Raw genomic sequence first — 14,314 nt, 5'->3', positions numbered from 1 at the left:
ACTACCTTTTTAGGCGAACCTGCTGAAGCCACGCTGTTGACCTGGAGAATAGCGTTTTTTTTTTTTTTTCGCGATCCGTTAGAAATTAGTGCATTTCCAAGCAAAAAGGTCTACGACAATCAGTGCATCCAAGGGCAGAAAAGTCTGACTTTTAGACCTTGAGGTCATGGCAATGCACTAATTTGAACCTTTGAGTAAACTCCCGGCGTAGGTAAATTGTAACTCCTGCGAAGCGATGCTGCGCAAACATTGCCGCACAATTGCACCGAGCCTAGCTTTAAAAGCAGATGGTTTTCAACCTAAAGGCTTTATTAAACGCTACATACGTGGATTGCCAAGTTAGGATAAAATACATTTGTGAATATGTATACACCATTCGATCTCCTCTCCTTGGAAACTTGGGTCCTACTAATAACTGCCTTTCTTCTAATAAGGTAAGTTATAGGGAAACGTTTTTAGATTTTTAAGTTATGCGACCTGCTTCCAGCCAAACAATTTAAGCAAAAGTGAATTTGAAAAGCTTTTTATTGCAAAGTTTTCGGCGCTGGTCTAGAATCCTACCACAACGAACATTACTTGGGTTAGTGTGCGGGTTAGCGTTTAGGTGAGTTAAGTAATATTTTTAAATAATAATGCTTAACACACCCTGACCCCCAGGTTGGAAAGTTTGGCCTGCGCGGGGGATTTATCCCCCGCGCAGTAGCACCTTCAGCCGCGGTCACAGCCGCGCATTTTATAGAAAATGTGTTAAGCCGCGCAAATCTGACTCGAGCAAACGCGCAAAACTTCAGCCGCGCAAACTTCTGTATGAAACTAAATTACCTAAAAATGAGTAATACTGCTAAAATATAAATACGGGCTTTAACAAACTTTACTATTTACGAGAAGTATATTAACATAATAGAAACGTTAGCTTGCTCCTGTAAAACAGACGTCACATTTATTCACTCATCATTCGTATATGACCGAAAATGTGTCACTTTAAATCAGGCCTGCACAACTTAAATGGTACAAGGGACACAACAAGCACAAATAAAATTGGCGGGCCGCATACTGAAGTTGCATAACATTTTTTAACGCTAATTTATAAGACGTATATAATATAATGCATCATATAGAATCCCCTGCGAAACGCTAAAAACGCACAGTTCGGCGTTTTGGTCACGCGTCAGTGGACAACGGTCACGTGTATAGTGACGTCAAATTAGGCAATATCGAGTAATATTGCATATTAAATGCTACACTATCAAATTTTTAAATATTTAGCTGCGCGCGCACACCAACCAAAAATTGATCAGTGCTTCAAGTATTCTATGAACGTTGTAAACCTGTAAGTTTATTATAATGTCGCAACTTACAACGTTCGGTAGCCTGGTGGTTTATTTTCAGCCGCGCAAGTTCAAGTCGAAATTTTATTTTCAGCCGCGCATTTTTTCAGCTGCAAAACATCTCCCCCGCGCAATATTCAAAGTTTCCAATCTGGCCTGACCCAAACACTAACCGACATCCTAACCCAAATATTGTGCATTGCTTTAATAATTGTATCAACGCTGTGGTAGGATAGTAGACCAGCGCCAAGTTTTCTATTCTTTTTACTCTGAGTTATAAACGGGATGTCAATTAAAGCGTAAATTGAAAGACATAATGTAATAAGAAACCTAAGATTATGTCTCGTACCAATCAAACCTCACAGAAATAAAGTTGTTGCGTTAAAACTTTTTTCTAAGAAAATCATTATTGTGATCATGGGGTACATTCATTACCAACAATAATGCTACACAATTTTCAGATCCCTGGTCTAGAGTCCTATCACAACGCACATTATTTGGGTCTGGGTGGGTCAACTATTATTAAAATAATAATGCTGGACCCACTCAAACCCAGACGCTAACTATTGTGCATTGATTTATTAATCGTTTGAACGCTGTGGTAGGATTTTAGACCAGCACCCAAATTTTTGTATTTTATTTTGCGTTTAAGCATGCACTGAATTAGTAAACTGTGTTTTTTGAGGATATATTTCATGCACATTGTCTTATTAATGATTGTTCTATTGACATTTAAAGGCACTACATCAATTCTTGTTTCTCTGTCTTAAAAAAGCTCAATGTCCCTCATCACGAACCTTCAATAATGAAGTTTGGTAATGCCACTGAGGATGCAGATAATATGGCACAGGTGGGTAATATAATTGACATAAATGTGTCTATTCATAATTTAAAGAAAATTTAGGTGAACTATTTTCCAATGCAACAACCATGCAAAATATTCTTGGGATGTTTCTATGTCTACAAAAGTAATATCTCATGAATATTAAATCTGATATTATATAATATTTTTAAATACAAGTACGCTAGTTAAAAAAAAAACATACATCGTTCCAGTTCTTATTGAAAACATTATTACTGTGCCTCAAACATAAAAAAATGAAACAGAATAACAATAAAATGCACTTGTGCTGTGTTTCACTTAAAACTAGACAAGATGTCACAATTAAACCTATGGTGTACAAACAAGGATAAAACACATTCAACACCTTATCTCTGTTTTTCACAACCATTTACAAGTAAATGCCAGTTTTAATTGTAGTTAAGTTAATATAATTTTATTGACTTGGTGGTTTGCTTGCTCCTTCAAGTTTTTGACATTACTCTTTGTTGGGCAAAGCATACTTTTCCACAATGAAATAATAGTATTATTGACAAAACAAGTAGTATCTAAAACATTGTTGTAAAACAATAATGCGTAGTTGCCATAATAAGTAAAGTATATACTGTTCACCAAAGTTTTAAATGACTTGATATAAATGCACTTAAGTCACCATTTTAAATTACTTGACTTAAGTCATTTGGGATAAGTACTTAGCATAACTCAAGTCTTTTGGACCAATGACTTGGGTTGAAATGAAGTGTTTTCATTAGCTTTTTTTTGTATGTAAAATTGAGCTATTTATCCATATTTTTGCACGTAAAACAATTTGCTTGCTATACTGTGCATTTTTTTAGTTGTTCGTTCACTTATTGCTCACAATATCATACAAGTTTAAAAATTCTAATTGTTTAACGTTTTATTTTTATGAGAAGGACATGACTGGGACTTGACTGGCACAACTGATGACTTGGACTGGGACTTGACTTGCCTTGGACTTAAGTTATTTTACAAATGACTTGACTGGTACTTCATTTTGAAATGACTTGTTTACAACATTGCTGTTCACTAAGCTGTATATACTGTTGTTGAGCTAGTTTTTAGGTAACATTTTAGCATAATAACAAGTGCAATATTCCATTATATTTGTTTTACACACATAAATAAAAAAAATAGTGTTTCTTGGTATATGACTTGGGAAAAAATCACATAAAAAACAATCACTCATTTAAAAAAACAACAACTTTACAAGTTAAAACACCTTAACTTAATTTTAAGGGTATTCCACTATTAAACAAAAAAATTGTGTGTTGTTAATTACAGTAAAATAGATGACATGAAAAGCAATCTGTTTCGATTAATTTTAAACACAAACGTTCAATCATGGTTGAAGCATAATTATGAGGATTTAACAATTCGGGCTACTTCCACTGGTTTCAATTATATATACGTTTTTTTATAGTTTTTCTTGAAACAACTTGAGAAGAAAAGGGAGTTTGGAAATGTTTTTGGGTGAGTCCCTTCTATCCTACAAAGAATTAAAAGAAAAATTATCTTATAATCTTTATGGTAAATCCCTATTTATTAAGATTAAATTATTTACAATGTTTTAAATTTGAGCTTTTTCTAAATTAAGAACAACTTTGCCATATTGGTTGAGTGAGATTTTGTGTGTAAAAAAATTAACATTAGCTAATTAGAAAATAAATTAAGTAAATAATTATTTGTTTAATACTTTTGTTAGGAGGGAGGAACAATTTTTTTTTTAAATATTCTTCAATAAAAGTAACTTAGAGGTTGGGGACAATTTTTTTGTAAAGACATAGAAAATAAAACCAAATGCTAAACAGTTAAAATTATTAATCACAAACTGTTGGTAAACAAACTTTCAAGAACCATATTAACCTAATTCAATTTATGTATATAAATGCTAGCTTTATTTCCAACTTTAGTAAACTTTACAACAAAAACTACCATTTTGTGCAGATCATATGTTGGTTTGAACCCAAGAATTACGATTAGTGATCCAGAAATTTTGAAACATATTTACATAAAAGACTTTTCTCACTTCGTTGATCGACAGGTGAGTACACTTACCATAGGAAAATGGATTAAACTGGAATAGTGTAACTTTTCGAGCTATATTCTGGATCCAGGTTGTTGACTCGAGTGGAACACAATTTTTTAAACAGCAAAGTATTATTAAAAAAATTAGTTGAATTTTTTTTTTATATGTAAGATTGTTATTTTCCTACAAGCATATTTTTTATTAGCCATATAAGAGACTATGTTATAAGAAAGGAAAAACTGAGTCTTTTGTTTGGTTATGTTGCAATATCATGGTTCAAATCCTAGTGATGTTCAATTTATCTGTCAGTAACTTTAATACTATGCAATATTTTGTTCAGGCCAACTTCAATAAGTTGAATGGTAAAATCATGAATAACTCTATGATTTCAATAACTGGGAGTCAGTGGAGGCGTGTGAGGTAGGATTCTTTGTTCATTATAAACAAATTTTGGTAATCTTGTTTGCATTATTGATACACTACTTTTTAAAGAATTGAATACAAAAAAATGATGGTTTAAAGCTATTTGATGGCTCTTTAACTTAAAGTAGGTTGCCTCATTCGTAAACTGGCACTACCCACAAAAAATATGTTTTTCGCTATTCAAAAAAGTGTCAAAAACTGCTGGTGGTGTATCCTTCGTTAAAATTCGACTAGTGTAGCATGCAAATAAATAATACATTTTTTTGACCTCTAAAAACACATTGCACAGATAACTAGGTTAGAATTGACATTTTGTGCCTAGAATGTTATTCAAAATATTGTGAAACCACAGAAACACTGTTACACCAACATTCTCCACATCACACATTAAGGAGATGTTTGGCCATGTAAAGAACAGTGTCGATGCAATGATCACAAATCTCGACAAAGCTGTACAAGAGAAAGATGGAAAGTTTGACACCAAGGAGTAAGTCTGAATTAAAATGAACTAATTTTGTTTCACCCAAAAATATTGCTTACATTTAGTTTTTTTGTTGTGTATTGACTCACTTTACCAAAATGCACCTTTAAAAGTAACAATGTGGTAAAAGTGTTCATTTCATATAACAGTAAACCCTTTTCGTTGTATTGCGATTCTGATTGCATTGTCAAAGGATACTAAAACTAAATGTTTGTTTGTTATTTTAGTTTGTTTGGAAAATTTTCGCTTGACGCTGTTTGCTCAGCTGCCTTTGGTGTGAATGTAAATAGCCAGGTTAGTATATGTTGTTTTTCATAGTATTTTTTATTTGTTTTTTCGTTGAATCATTTGTTCTACCTCCACATGTTGACCACATACAAATAACTTGCTTGAAATTTTGTTTCGATTTTGTTTGGCTTTAGTCATACTGGTAATAAAAGTTCCTGCCAAATCATTATTTCTTGCTGTATTATTAGCTTACCTTTTTTATCACACATAATTAATATGTTTATATGATGTATTATAGAATTCTGATGGCGAAGAAAGTAAACTTGTTGAAATGTCAAAGAAAGTTTTTAATAATCAAATCGTTCAAAACCGTCTTGTTATGCTCCTGGGTAAGTAGTCTTCCAGAGGGTTTGATAATGGAATTTAGTAGTTATGGAAAAAATCATTTGAATGTTGTTAGGGTTCGTTCTTTCTGAACACTGGTTACAGTTAATGCAATCTTTATTAACTTGGAATCTTATAATTTATTGTTTACTGAAATGTGTTATGTGAAAAATATATACTTATAATATTAGTATATAGAAATCGCTCTTAATAAAATTATAAACTGACAGAAACCCCGAAATAGGTAAATCACAGCAAATTCAGCAACCTAAAAAGTTTTTTTATGTAAATATTTCCCAGAAATATTGAAGCTATTAAGCTGAAATTTCCACATATTATTCATAGTAACATAAGTATCCAGCAACCACATTAAAATAATCTTAAAAAAAAATAAAAAATAAACCTTTTTCCAATAATCTAATATTGCGTTTTTATTCTATGTGTCGCTATATTTGTGATTTTGTTACTTTTTTATTTTCCAGTGATTTTTCCATCACTAGAGAAGATTGTGGAGCGGTTCAACTACAGTTTTTACCCCAAAGGAACAATTGAATATTTTGTCTCACTCACCAATGCCATCAGGGAGAAAGTGAAATCTCAAAAGGAAACGGTAGCTAACTTTATTTTACTCAACAAATATTCGTTTGGTTTAAAATAAAAACGCAATGGAGTTGCAACTCTTTGGCGAAATTAAAAAAAAATAATTAGAATGATTGGGAAATGATTTGGGGAATTAGCTTAAGTGTTCAATAAAGTTTTTTTTTTCAGCGAAGGGATATGATGACTTCGATGATAAAAGTTGAAATTTCTGAAAAAGAAGCGAAGTCTGAAGATGCCAAAGGTGAGTAATTTATCTATACCAGGTTTTCTCAACTTTGGCTCTTTCCCCCATCGGAGTGGTTTTCAGGGGGCCACGAGATTATTATACTTTACTTATTCGTCACTTAAACTCCCTATTTGTGTTGTTAATTGTGACTTTAGACTCTTTAGAGCAGTGGTCGGCAAACTTTTTTTGTCGCGTCCCAAAGTACTCTATTCAGAGCTATTGAAGGCCCACCACGTTATACAACAAGGAAACCAGGGCGAATTCAGGATATTTGTTTTAAAGATAAAATGTTACACGGTGGATGGCCAAACACTGCCGCCATGTCATAATGTAAATCATACTATTAAACAAAGAATGGGCGAAGCACTTGCGTTTACATAGTTAAAGTTGGCCAAATAATGTAGTTCAACAGGCTCTCAGGAGCACATTTGGCACGTCGGTCTGAACCACGCTGAAACAATAAAAATTCTAAGCCACATGAGCGTTTAAAATACAGTGCAATGAATGTACCGTATCACGCGGCCCACAACTACATGATAACACAAAGCTATTAAAGTAACTCGTGGCCCACCAAAAATGGCTCTGCGGCCCACAGTTTGCCGACCGCTGCTTTAGAGACTTCGGTGAGTTATTTTTCTTAAACGTGACTGGGCAAGTAGAGGGGATTGTTAGATCTACATCTTACGTGGAATACAAGCTCTAAATTTACTAATGCAAACGTTGATACTCTGAAATGCTTGTAAGTGTGATCACAGCTGTTGAAAATGTATGTGTGTGTATCTTTTTTTACGTGATGGCAACTTACATTATGTCCAAACATTATTTTTTGTTTTCAGACACAAATTTTTTGATTTAAGTTATTCACCAGCGCTATTCAACCAACAAGTAATTTTCCCTGACAACGAGTAAAGTAAAAATTGTTAAAAGTATTTCTATACCATAAGTTGTTTTACGCCTAGCCTTGCAGGTATGAAAATAAAAGTCAGAAAAAATTACTTTATAGCAACCAAAATATACCTGTCTTAAATCGCGAAACCGAAACATCTTTCCTTCATAGGTCTGACCCAGGACGAAATCACAGCCAACAGCGTGGTTATGATTCTGGCCGGATATGACATAGTTTCCAGCACTATTACGTTCCTGGCTTACAACTTGGCCACGCACAAAGACGTTCAGGAAAGGCTCAGAAGGGAAGTGGACGAGGCGGTGGAAAAACACGTAAGTTTTTATTGCGGCAGAACCCGGTTTAACCATTCTTATGTTGTGAGTGGCCGAAATAAAGTTGACTATGTTGAGACAATTTCACACCTGTAAGCTTTTGGTGACACCTTGTTTTGTTTTCCTGGTATTGTTTTTGCAATACCTTGGGCAGTGATTATATTTTTTGGGGGAGGGGGTATGCTATCGTAATTCGTAGTCCTTAGTAAAATTCAGTTTTTAGTAGAATTTCAATTAACTCCTTTTTTTTGGTAAATATCAAAATATCAATTAACTTCTCCTTAACTTGAAAAAAAAACCAGTAAACAACTTACTGCAGCCTGCAATCCAAGAGTAATAATACGAAGACTAATTCTACTGATTTTTGCTCAGCGGTCAAATATATCCGACTATACAACCCTGACTCGTATATCTTGACTTTGTTTTAATTTGACAACTTTAATTGAAGTCTACATTTAACTGAGGCAAACTTTTAACGCGCGTTCTCCGTCTACAGGGTGATCTTACATACGAAGCGTTGAGCGAACTCAAGTACGTCACACAGTGTCTTAACGAATCGCTGCGGATTTACCCTCCCACTGCAAGGTGAGCGGTCTGTAAAACTGCGTAAGGCGACCAGTTAAATCTTGTAAAACTGCGTAAGGCGACCAGTTAAATCGCTTTTTTACCTAATTTTAGCGTATCAATTTGTCGCGTATTTCGAAATACGTGGAAATAAAAAATCGCTGCATTTACCACGACACCATAGACTAATGGTTCTGAAGTTTTTTTTGTTTTGTAGACAAATTTCACTCGAGGCTCCTAACATTCGTGCTACCCATCTAATCAATAAAGATATCTAGCTTTGTTTTTAGATGTTTCTATCTGTTATTTTATTTCGCCAGGTTAAGGCTGAATAAAGACAAATATCGAAGAATGAACATAATCACATTCAAATAGTTACAAACCCCAGTCAATTTACCTCAAGAACGTTTGACTCATAAATAAAAAAGAAAATTCCAGTAAAAAAATGCGCCACGGACTCTTCTTACAAAGCGGTTGTCTGTCAAATTTTCCGTTGACTAGTGCAGTGTTTCTTAATCAGGTGAATGGTTCACCCCCGGGTGAATAAAAATTTGCCGGGGTGAACCAACCAAAAGGGGTGAATAAGGGTGAACCGTCAGAAGTGGATGATAGCTTGCGAGCAGGGTGGATATTCCGGGTGTTCAACCTGTGAACAGGTGAGAATTTCCCAAAACAAAATCAATTTTAAGTTTTTTTCAAGTCATTTTGTGCTGCTATATAATATATATACACGAGATAGTTTTTATCATATCATGAGACAAGTGTGAATGAAATCTGGAGATTGATGCTAGGGTTGAACAAAACTAAAAAAGTTTAAAAAGTTCAAAACTAAAAAAGCACTGGGCTAGTGCATATATATATATTGGGTTTAGCTTTAGCACGACGAAACTACCTAGTAAAGAATTTTACTCGTGGCTACTCGAAGACCCCTACGTTACCCAAAGGGTGAAGCGAGAGGGGCCCCGATTTAGACTTTGTTGCGGTATCAAACACCACACAGAAAAATAAACGGTCGTTTGCTTTCTTTTCGGCAGAAACTCTCGCTACTGCAACAAGGACATCACCATCAACGGACTCACGATACCCAAGGGCATGACGGTCGACGTTCCGGTGTACGGGATGACGCGTGACGAGGAATACTGGGACGAACCACTCAAATACAATCCAGACAGGTTGGCCTTTTAACTATTATTTATTATTTTTCTTGTTTTGCGGTACAATGCGCACGACGGTTGTCTTAATGACATTTGTAGGAGCTTTTAATTGTCTATGTTGCCGAAAACAACATTTCAATGAATTACATTTTGACGGCCATTTTTTGATTTGTTAACAGATTCTCCAAAGTTTGCACATATACAAAAATCCACAAATCTATTAAATTAGGTGACAGACAGACGAAAGAAAACGTGCACGCCGTTTTTGCGAAAATAGTCCGTATAGTTCCTAATGCTTGTTGATCAAACCATAATATTATTATTTTTGTTGTTAATATTGGGACATATGTCTGTTTCAACACTGCCAGTTGTTGATCAGTTTTCCATATCGTAAGAATTAAAAAAAAAACACAGAGGTTAAAAGTCTACAGCAAGTTGTATTTTCTTGCTGTTTGTAGTTTTGAAGCAGAACGGATGATGACGTTTTTGCATAACACTGCAGTTTTCACTTTTCAGTGTTTTTGATTCAGATCTTTTTTAACCTTTGTGGTAATTTTTGAATCTTCCTAGTCCGTGATCCCGACTCTTTTTCAATGTTCTCACTTTTTTTTTAATTCTCAAATGAAAATACGTTCGACAAAAAGTTCTTTTTCACCCAGAATGGAGGACATGAGCAAGATTGACCCGATGGTCTTCCAACCGTTCGGTGCCGGGCCGCGCAACTGCGTGGGGATGCGGTACGCCTTGATCGAAGTGAAGATGGCCATCTGCAAGATTGTGCAGAAGTTTGAGATCGACGCCGCCGACGACACGCCGGTGGGTAGGGCAGGATTTCCTAACCAGGGGTGCTTGAGAACTGTTCCTAGGGGTGCGGGATGCTGAATCCGACACAGAACATGTTATACTGTATAATCTATTTTTTTTCTCAGTTAAATGTAAAACTAACTCCCTTTTTTATTTTTTGGTGTTATATAACTGTTCTATCAGGTACTCTTATAAGCATTAAATTGCAATGGTTTTTGTTTTTTAAGGAATTCTAAAGGGGGTGCGAGAATTGGTTGGTGATTTAAAAGGGGTGCAGTAAAGAACAAAAATCAGGTTACCCTCGTTACGCAAATTCTTGGTGTTTCTTGCCTAACGATCGTCGCTGACCAATTTGGAACCCAAGTTTATTACTAATCTTTATTGACTGAATGGAAACGTGGAGCAAACTCCAACAATCTTTAGCAAGGCGGCTGAAGCGAACGCTAGCTCACTTACTCCTAAAACGACCGTGCGACAAACAAAACGTGAATGTTAGGGTTCTTTCAATTCAGCAGTGCTGACTTAGCATGACATTTTTAAGATTAACGAAGGAGACTAAATAAATATGGACCTTTAGCCATTGTTTGTCGAAGCGAGCAACGAGCAAACATAATCCTAGTGATGTTTGTTTTAAACCGGACAAAAATGTTCCAGGGCGAACAACAACTTGTAGTTTGTATCAAAATGTTTTTAGTAACTGTATTCGATTGAAGGAAATGCACAACTATTTATAGGTTAATTAAACAACAAGTTAGCTGTAAGTTCTTGTTTAATAATTATGTTTTATGTGAGATTGAACTTACACATAATCCAAACAAAAGTGGTCGGCAACCTACGGCCTGCGGGCCGGATCCATATTTTTTATTTTCGGCAATGTAATAAAAACTTAAATTAAAAAAAAATGCCGGAATATCACAAAAAAAATCGCGCTCGCTTCGCTCGCCAGGTGTGCCTTCACTCAAAATGTTAACAAACATTCAGCTAGATTAACTTTAAATGTTATCACGTTCCCTCAAAGTAGTTTTATTACACTTTTCAGTAGTAGAATGGATGACGACGTGTGAACTCGAATTTTAAATTAAACAAACGCTTTTTTTCGCGCTTTGCGCCAACACTTTACTTCCTCCCTAAACGTAATTAAACACAAAAACGATCCGAGGCCCGGCTAATTCACACTTGTTCTAACATGAAAATAACACAATTCGTAGTTATTATATTGTGCGGCCCGCAGAGATCTTTCTGAGTTTGGTTTTGGCCCGCGACTAGAAAAAGGTTGCCGACCCCTGCTCTAGAGTGTTTTCAGTCCAACAAATAAACCTGAAATGTAGGATAAATACATCTAAGGAGCAAAATTTTACAAAATTTACTGAGAAGACACCAAAGCGTTTTCTTTTTAAATAACCCTTAAAAAAATTATTTTAATTTTTTAAGTTATACACTCAGATTTAATTAAGGCCTTCATTAAACTGTATCGTTCACCCAAAGGGTTCCACGACTCCAGTTTAACAACCCCCGCTCTAGCGGGTCCCAGGGCAAGTTTTTGAATATGGTAATTACAATTTTCTGGTATTTTTTTGTATAAATACGTAACGTAAAGATAAACGAGACTCTCTGTAAGATGGCTAAGATATACTTTGGAGCACAGTGCACGAGCTGCCGTAGTCCTAATAGTTTTAAGTAAACATTGATGTTCTTTAGTAAAATCGAAAAACATTTTGATTTTATCGATTGTTCTGGCTACTTTTTTTGTTTATTTTCATGGTATTTGACTTTTCGAGTGTTTGGCAATCAACTACGCTAAATATAAAACACGTTTTTCAGGCACCGCCGTTGGAGCTTATCTTCGTTTCCAGCATGCGGCCCAAGGTCGAAGTTCTAAACCTGAAGGTCACCCCACGTGCTTAGGCGGTTACCATCTGCACTAATTTGTTTTAAGATGAATTCGAGCTTTACAGAGGCAACTATTTCGGTCAACACTGGACGATATTTAATCAATCTTGTTCCAGAACTTTTTCGCTTGCTTGACACGCTAGTTTAGCACGCAAAATTTTAACCATGTGTAGTTGTGTACTTATTCAGTGAATAGCTTTGCTGCTTTATGTAATTTTAGTTAGTAGTAGATGATATCCATTCCTGGCGCTTACAGATTGTTAAACCAAAAACGGTCTTTTTAACTTTCGCACATCGGCTGTTGTTGGGAACAATGGACAACCTGAACGTAATGAACAAACAGACTGGTGTAAACTTTATTTTTCGCCTTGCTGGATTACAACCAGTGGTGGTATTCAATTGTTATGTCAGCCGGTTGTATCACAAAAGTCATATATTTTAGGCAGTTCTTTTACAAAATGTCTTTTTTTGCAGCAAATAACTAATGTAGTTGTAAGAACAGGATACAACCCCAGGTTCCAGCGAATGCTACGAACTGCGAACCGGCTGAATCCCATCACTGCTAACAGCCACACTACAAAGCAGCAGTCGTCTTATGTCTTGTACTTATGACGCAACAATTAGACTTTCAGACAAACAATTACAATAGGAAAAGTATACAATTATAAAATTAACATAATGTAAGACTGTTAATGTTACGTGCGACCTTGACCATGGGACATTTAAAAAAAATCACGTGTGCTACTGGGATCTCAAAAATCAATGTATGAAATAGATGCAAAAATCCTGTGACAGTAACCAGTAATGCCAACCGGTTCGCCGATCTCATAAAATTTCGAGACACGGTTCTCTAGAACCGGTGCGAACCGTCTGAATCCCACCACTGGTTACGACGAGTGCCAACCGCTTTTGGTGTACTTAAAGAATGGTCGCTGTACAATTGTACATATATGTAAACCTAAGCACTTTTTGTATCGTTCTATATGACAAACCATATGCACGTTTTTACCAGCAAACCTATAATTTTCGTTCAGCTTGTAGCACTACCTTCTTCCAAGGACTTCAAATAAGTGCAAAAAGTGACCTTTGCATTTTTTTTACTCTACAGGTAACTGGGCAATAAAATATTAACTTCGCGGCGTTGCCAATCTTTGACAAGCCACTTGGCTTAAACATATGTTGATTGTGTAAGCGTATCCTGTGATGGTTTCTTTCGCCTGTGATTTATCGCCACATTATGTGTAATTTTGTTCCAATCTCAACTGTGAACCACTTGCTGTGTCATGCAATTCGATATGCAATTTCTTTTGTTAATAATTGGAATCGTTAAAATGAATGTTCCCACTTTGAATTTTCTGCTTTGTTCGAGGATAACCTATGAAATGTATACGTATATACGTGGTCGAGAAAAAACGTTTATACTTGAATGAGAAGAAAACGGCGCCACTAAACCGAAATCTTATACTTTGATTGTTTAGCTTACACTTGCACCAATTATGCTGATTTTCACGAATATTCTCTGTAAAATAGATGCTACGCACGTTGTCGTGTTTTCACAACCTAAGTTACTGCACTTGACATTAAGTATTTTATGAACCATTATGTGTCATTGGTTATAAATAATTGCTCTTGCAATGTTCATTTGTATGTGATACACGTCTTCAATTCAGATGATGTTACATTGCAAGGTAGTGGTTCTCAACCATGAAGAGTCGAACCTGAAATGACCGAATGCTTTTATTTTCCTAAAACCCTGATCAAACCTGGTAAAATGTCGGGTCCCCTCCGCACCTGGAAGCTCAGTTGTAATAAAAATAGGGCGTTTGCGAAACTGTAGCCTACACTACCTAGCCTAATTTGTATTGGCTTTACTCAGCGTAGCCTACTTACAAATGTCCATTTTTGAGCAAACTTTCGTCGAGTTAAACTGAAGCTACACCTTACACGAACTTTCCGAACAAAAACGAAAGTAAAAAACTCTTTGACTTTCTGAATTCACTAATACAATGTTTTCTGCAGCACGGAAAGTTACTACTGAAACTTTTATATGCATGATTTAGAACGAAGGCACAATGCAGCACAATGCATTTGAACATAGTCTTTTTACAATGGAATAAGTAAGGTTA

At 35.5% G+C, this 14,314-nt stretch overlaps 1 protein-coding gene across 1 annotated transcript; it reads left to right on the top strand.

Annotated features, from left to right (window-relative positions):
- Nucleotides 1-127: 127 nt before the first annotated feature.
- On the top strand, nucleotides 128-13,824 carry LOC146161556 (cytochrome P450 3A18-like). The gene is made up of 15 exons (XM_083384494.1): nucleotides 128-434; nucleotides 2,067-2,178; nucleotides 3,611-3,660; nucleotides 4,135-4,231; nucleotides 4,557-4,636; nucleotides 4,992-5,126; nucleotides 5,348-5,414; nucleotides 5,647-5,737; nucleotides 6,215-6,342; nucleotides 6,501-6,573; nucleotides 7,616-7,776; nucleotides 8,273-8,361; nucleotides 9,375-9,512; nucleotides 10,154-10,310; nucleotides 12,120-13,824. Exons 1-15 carry the CDS (start codon nucleotides 364-366, stop codon nucleotides 12,201-12,203), a joined length of 1,533 nt encoding a protein of 510 aa, XP_083240620.1. The 5' UTR covers nucleotides 128-363; the 3' UTR covers nucleotides 12,204-13,824.
- Nucleotides 13,825-14,314: the final 490 nt, after the last annotated feature.

The sequence above is a fragment of the Ascidiella aspersa genome, chromosome 3 (assembly GCF_963924565.1).
Source record: "Ascidiella aspersa chromosome 3, kaAscAspe10.2, whole genome shotgun sequence".
Taxonomy (NCBI): Eukaryota; Metazoa; Chordata; class Ascidiacea; order Phlebobranchia; family Ascidiidae; genus Ascidiella; species Ascidiella aspersa.
Note: the sequence above shows the minus strand (reverse complement) of the source record. Positions and strands in the feature narration are given on the sequence as shown.

What these genes read in the sequence shown, in the direction of transcription:
- LOC146161556 (XM_083384494.1), top strand. Translation starts at nt 364, where the DNA reads ATGTATACACCATTCGATCTCCTCTCCTTGGAAACTTGGGTCCTACTA. An exon ending in CCGTCTTGTTATGCTCCTGG is followed by an intron (nt 5,738 to 6,214) that starts GTAAGTAGTCTT and finishes TTTATTTTCCAG; the next exon opens with TGATTTTTCCATCACTAGAG. An exon ending in ACGCCGCCGACGACACGCCG is followed by an intron (nt 10,311 to 12,119) that starts GTGGGTAGGGCA and finishes CACGTTTTTCAG; the next exon opens with GCACCGCCGTTGGAGCTTAT.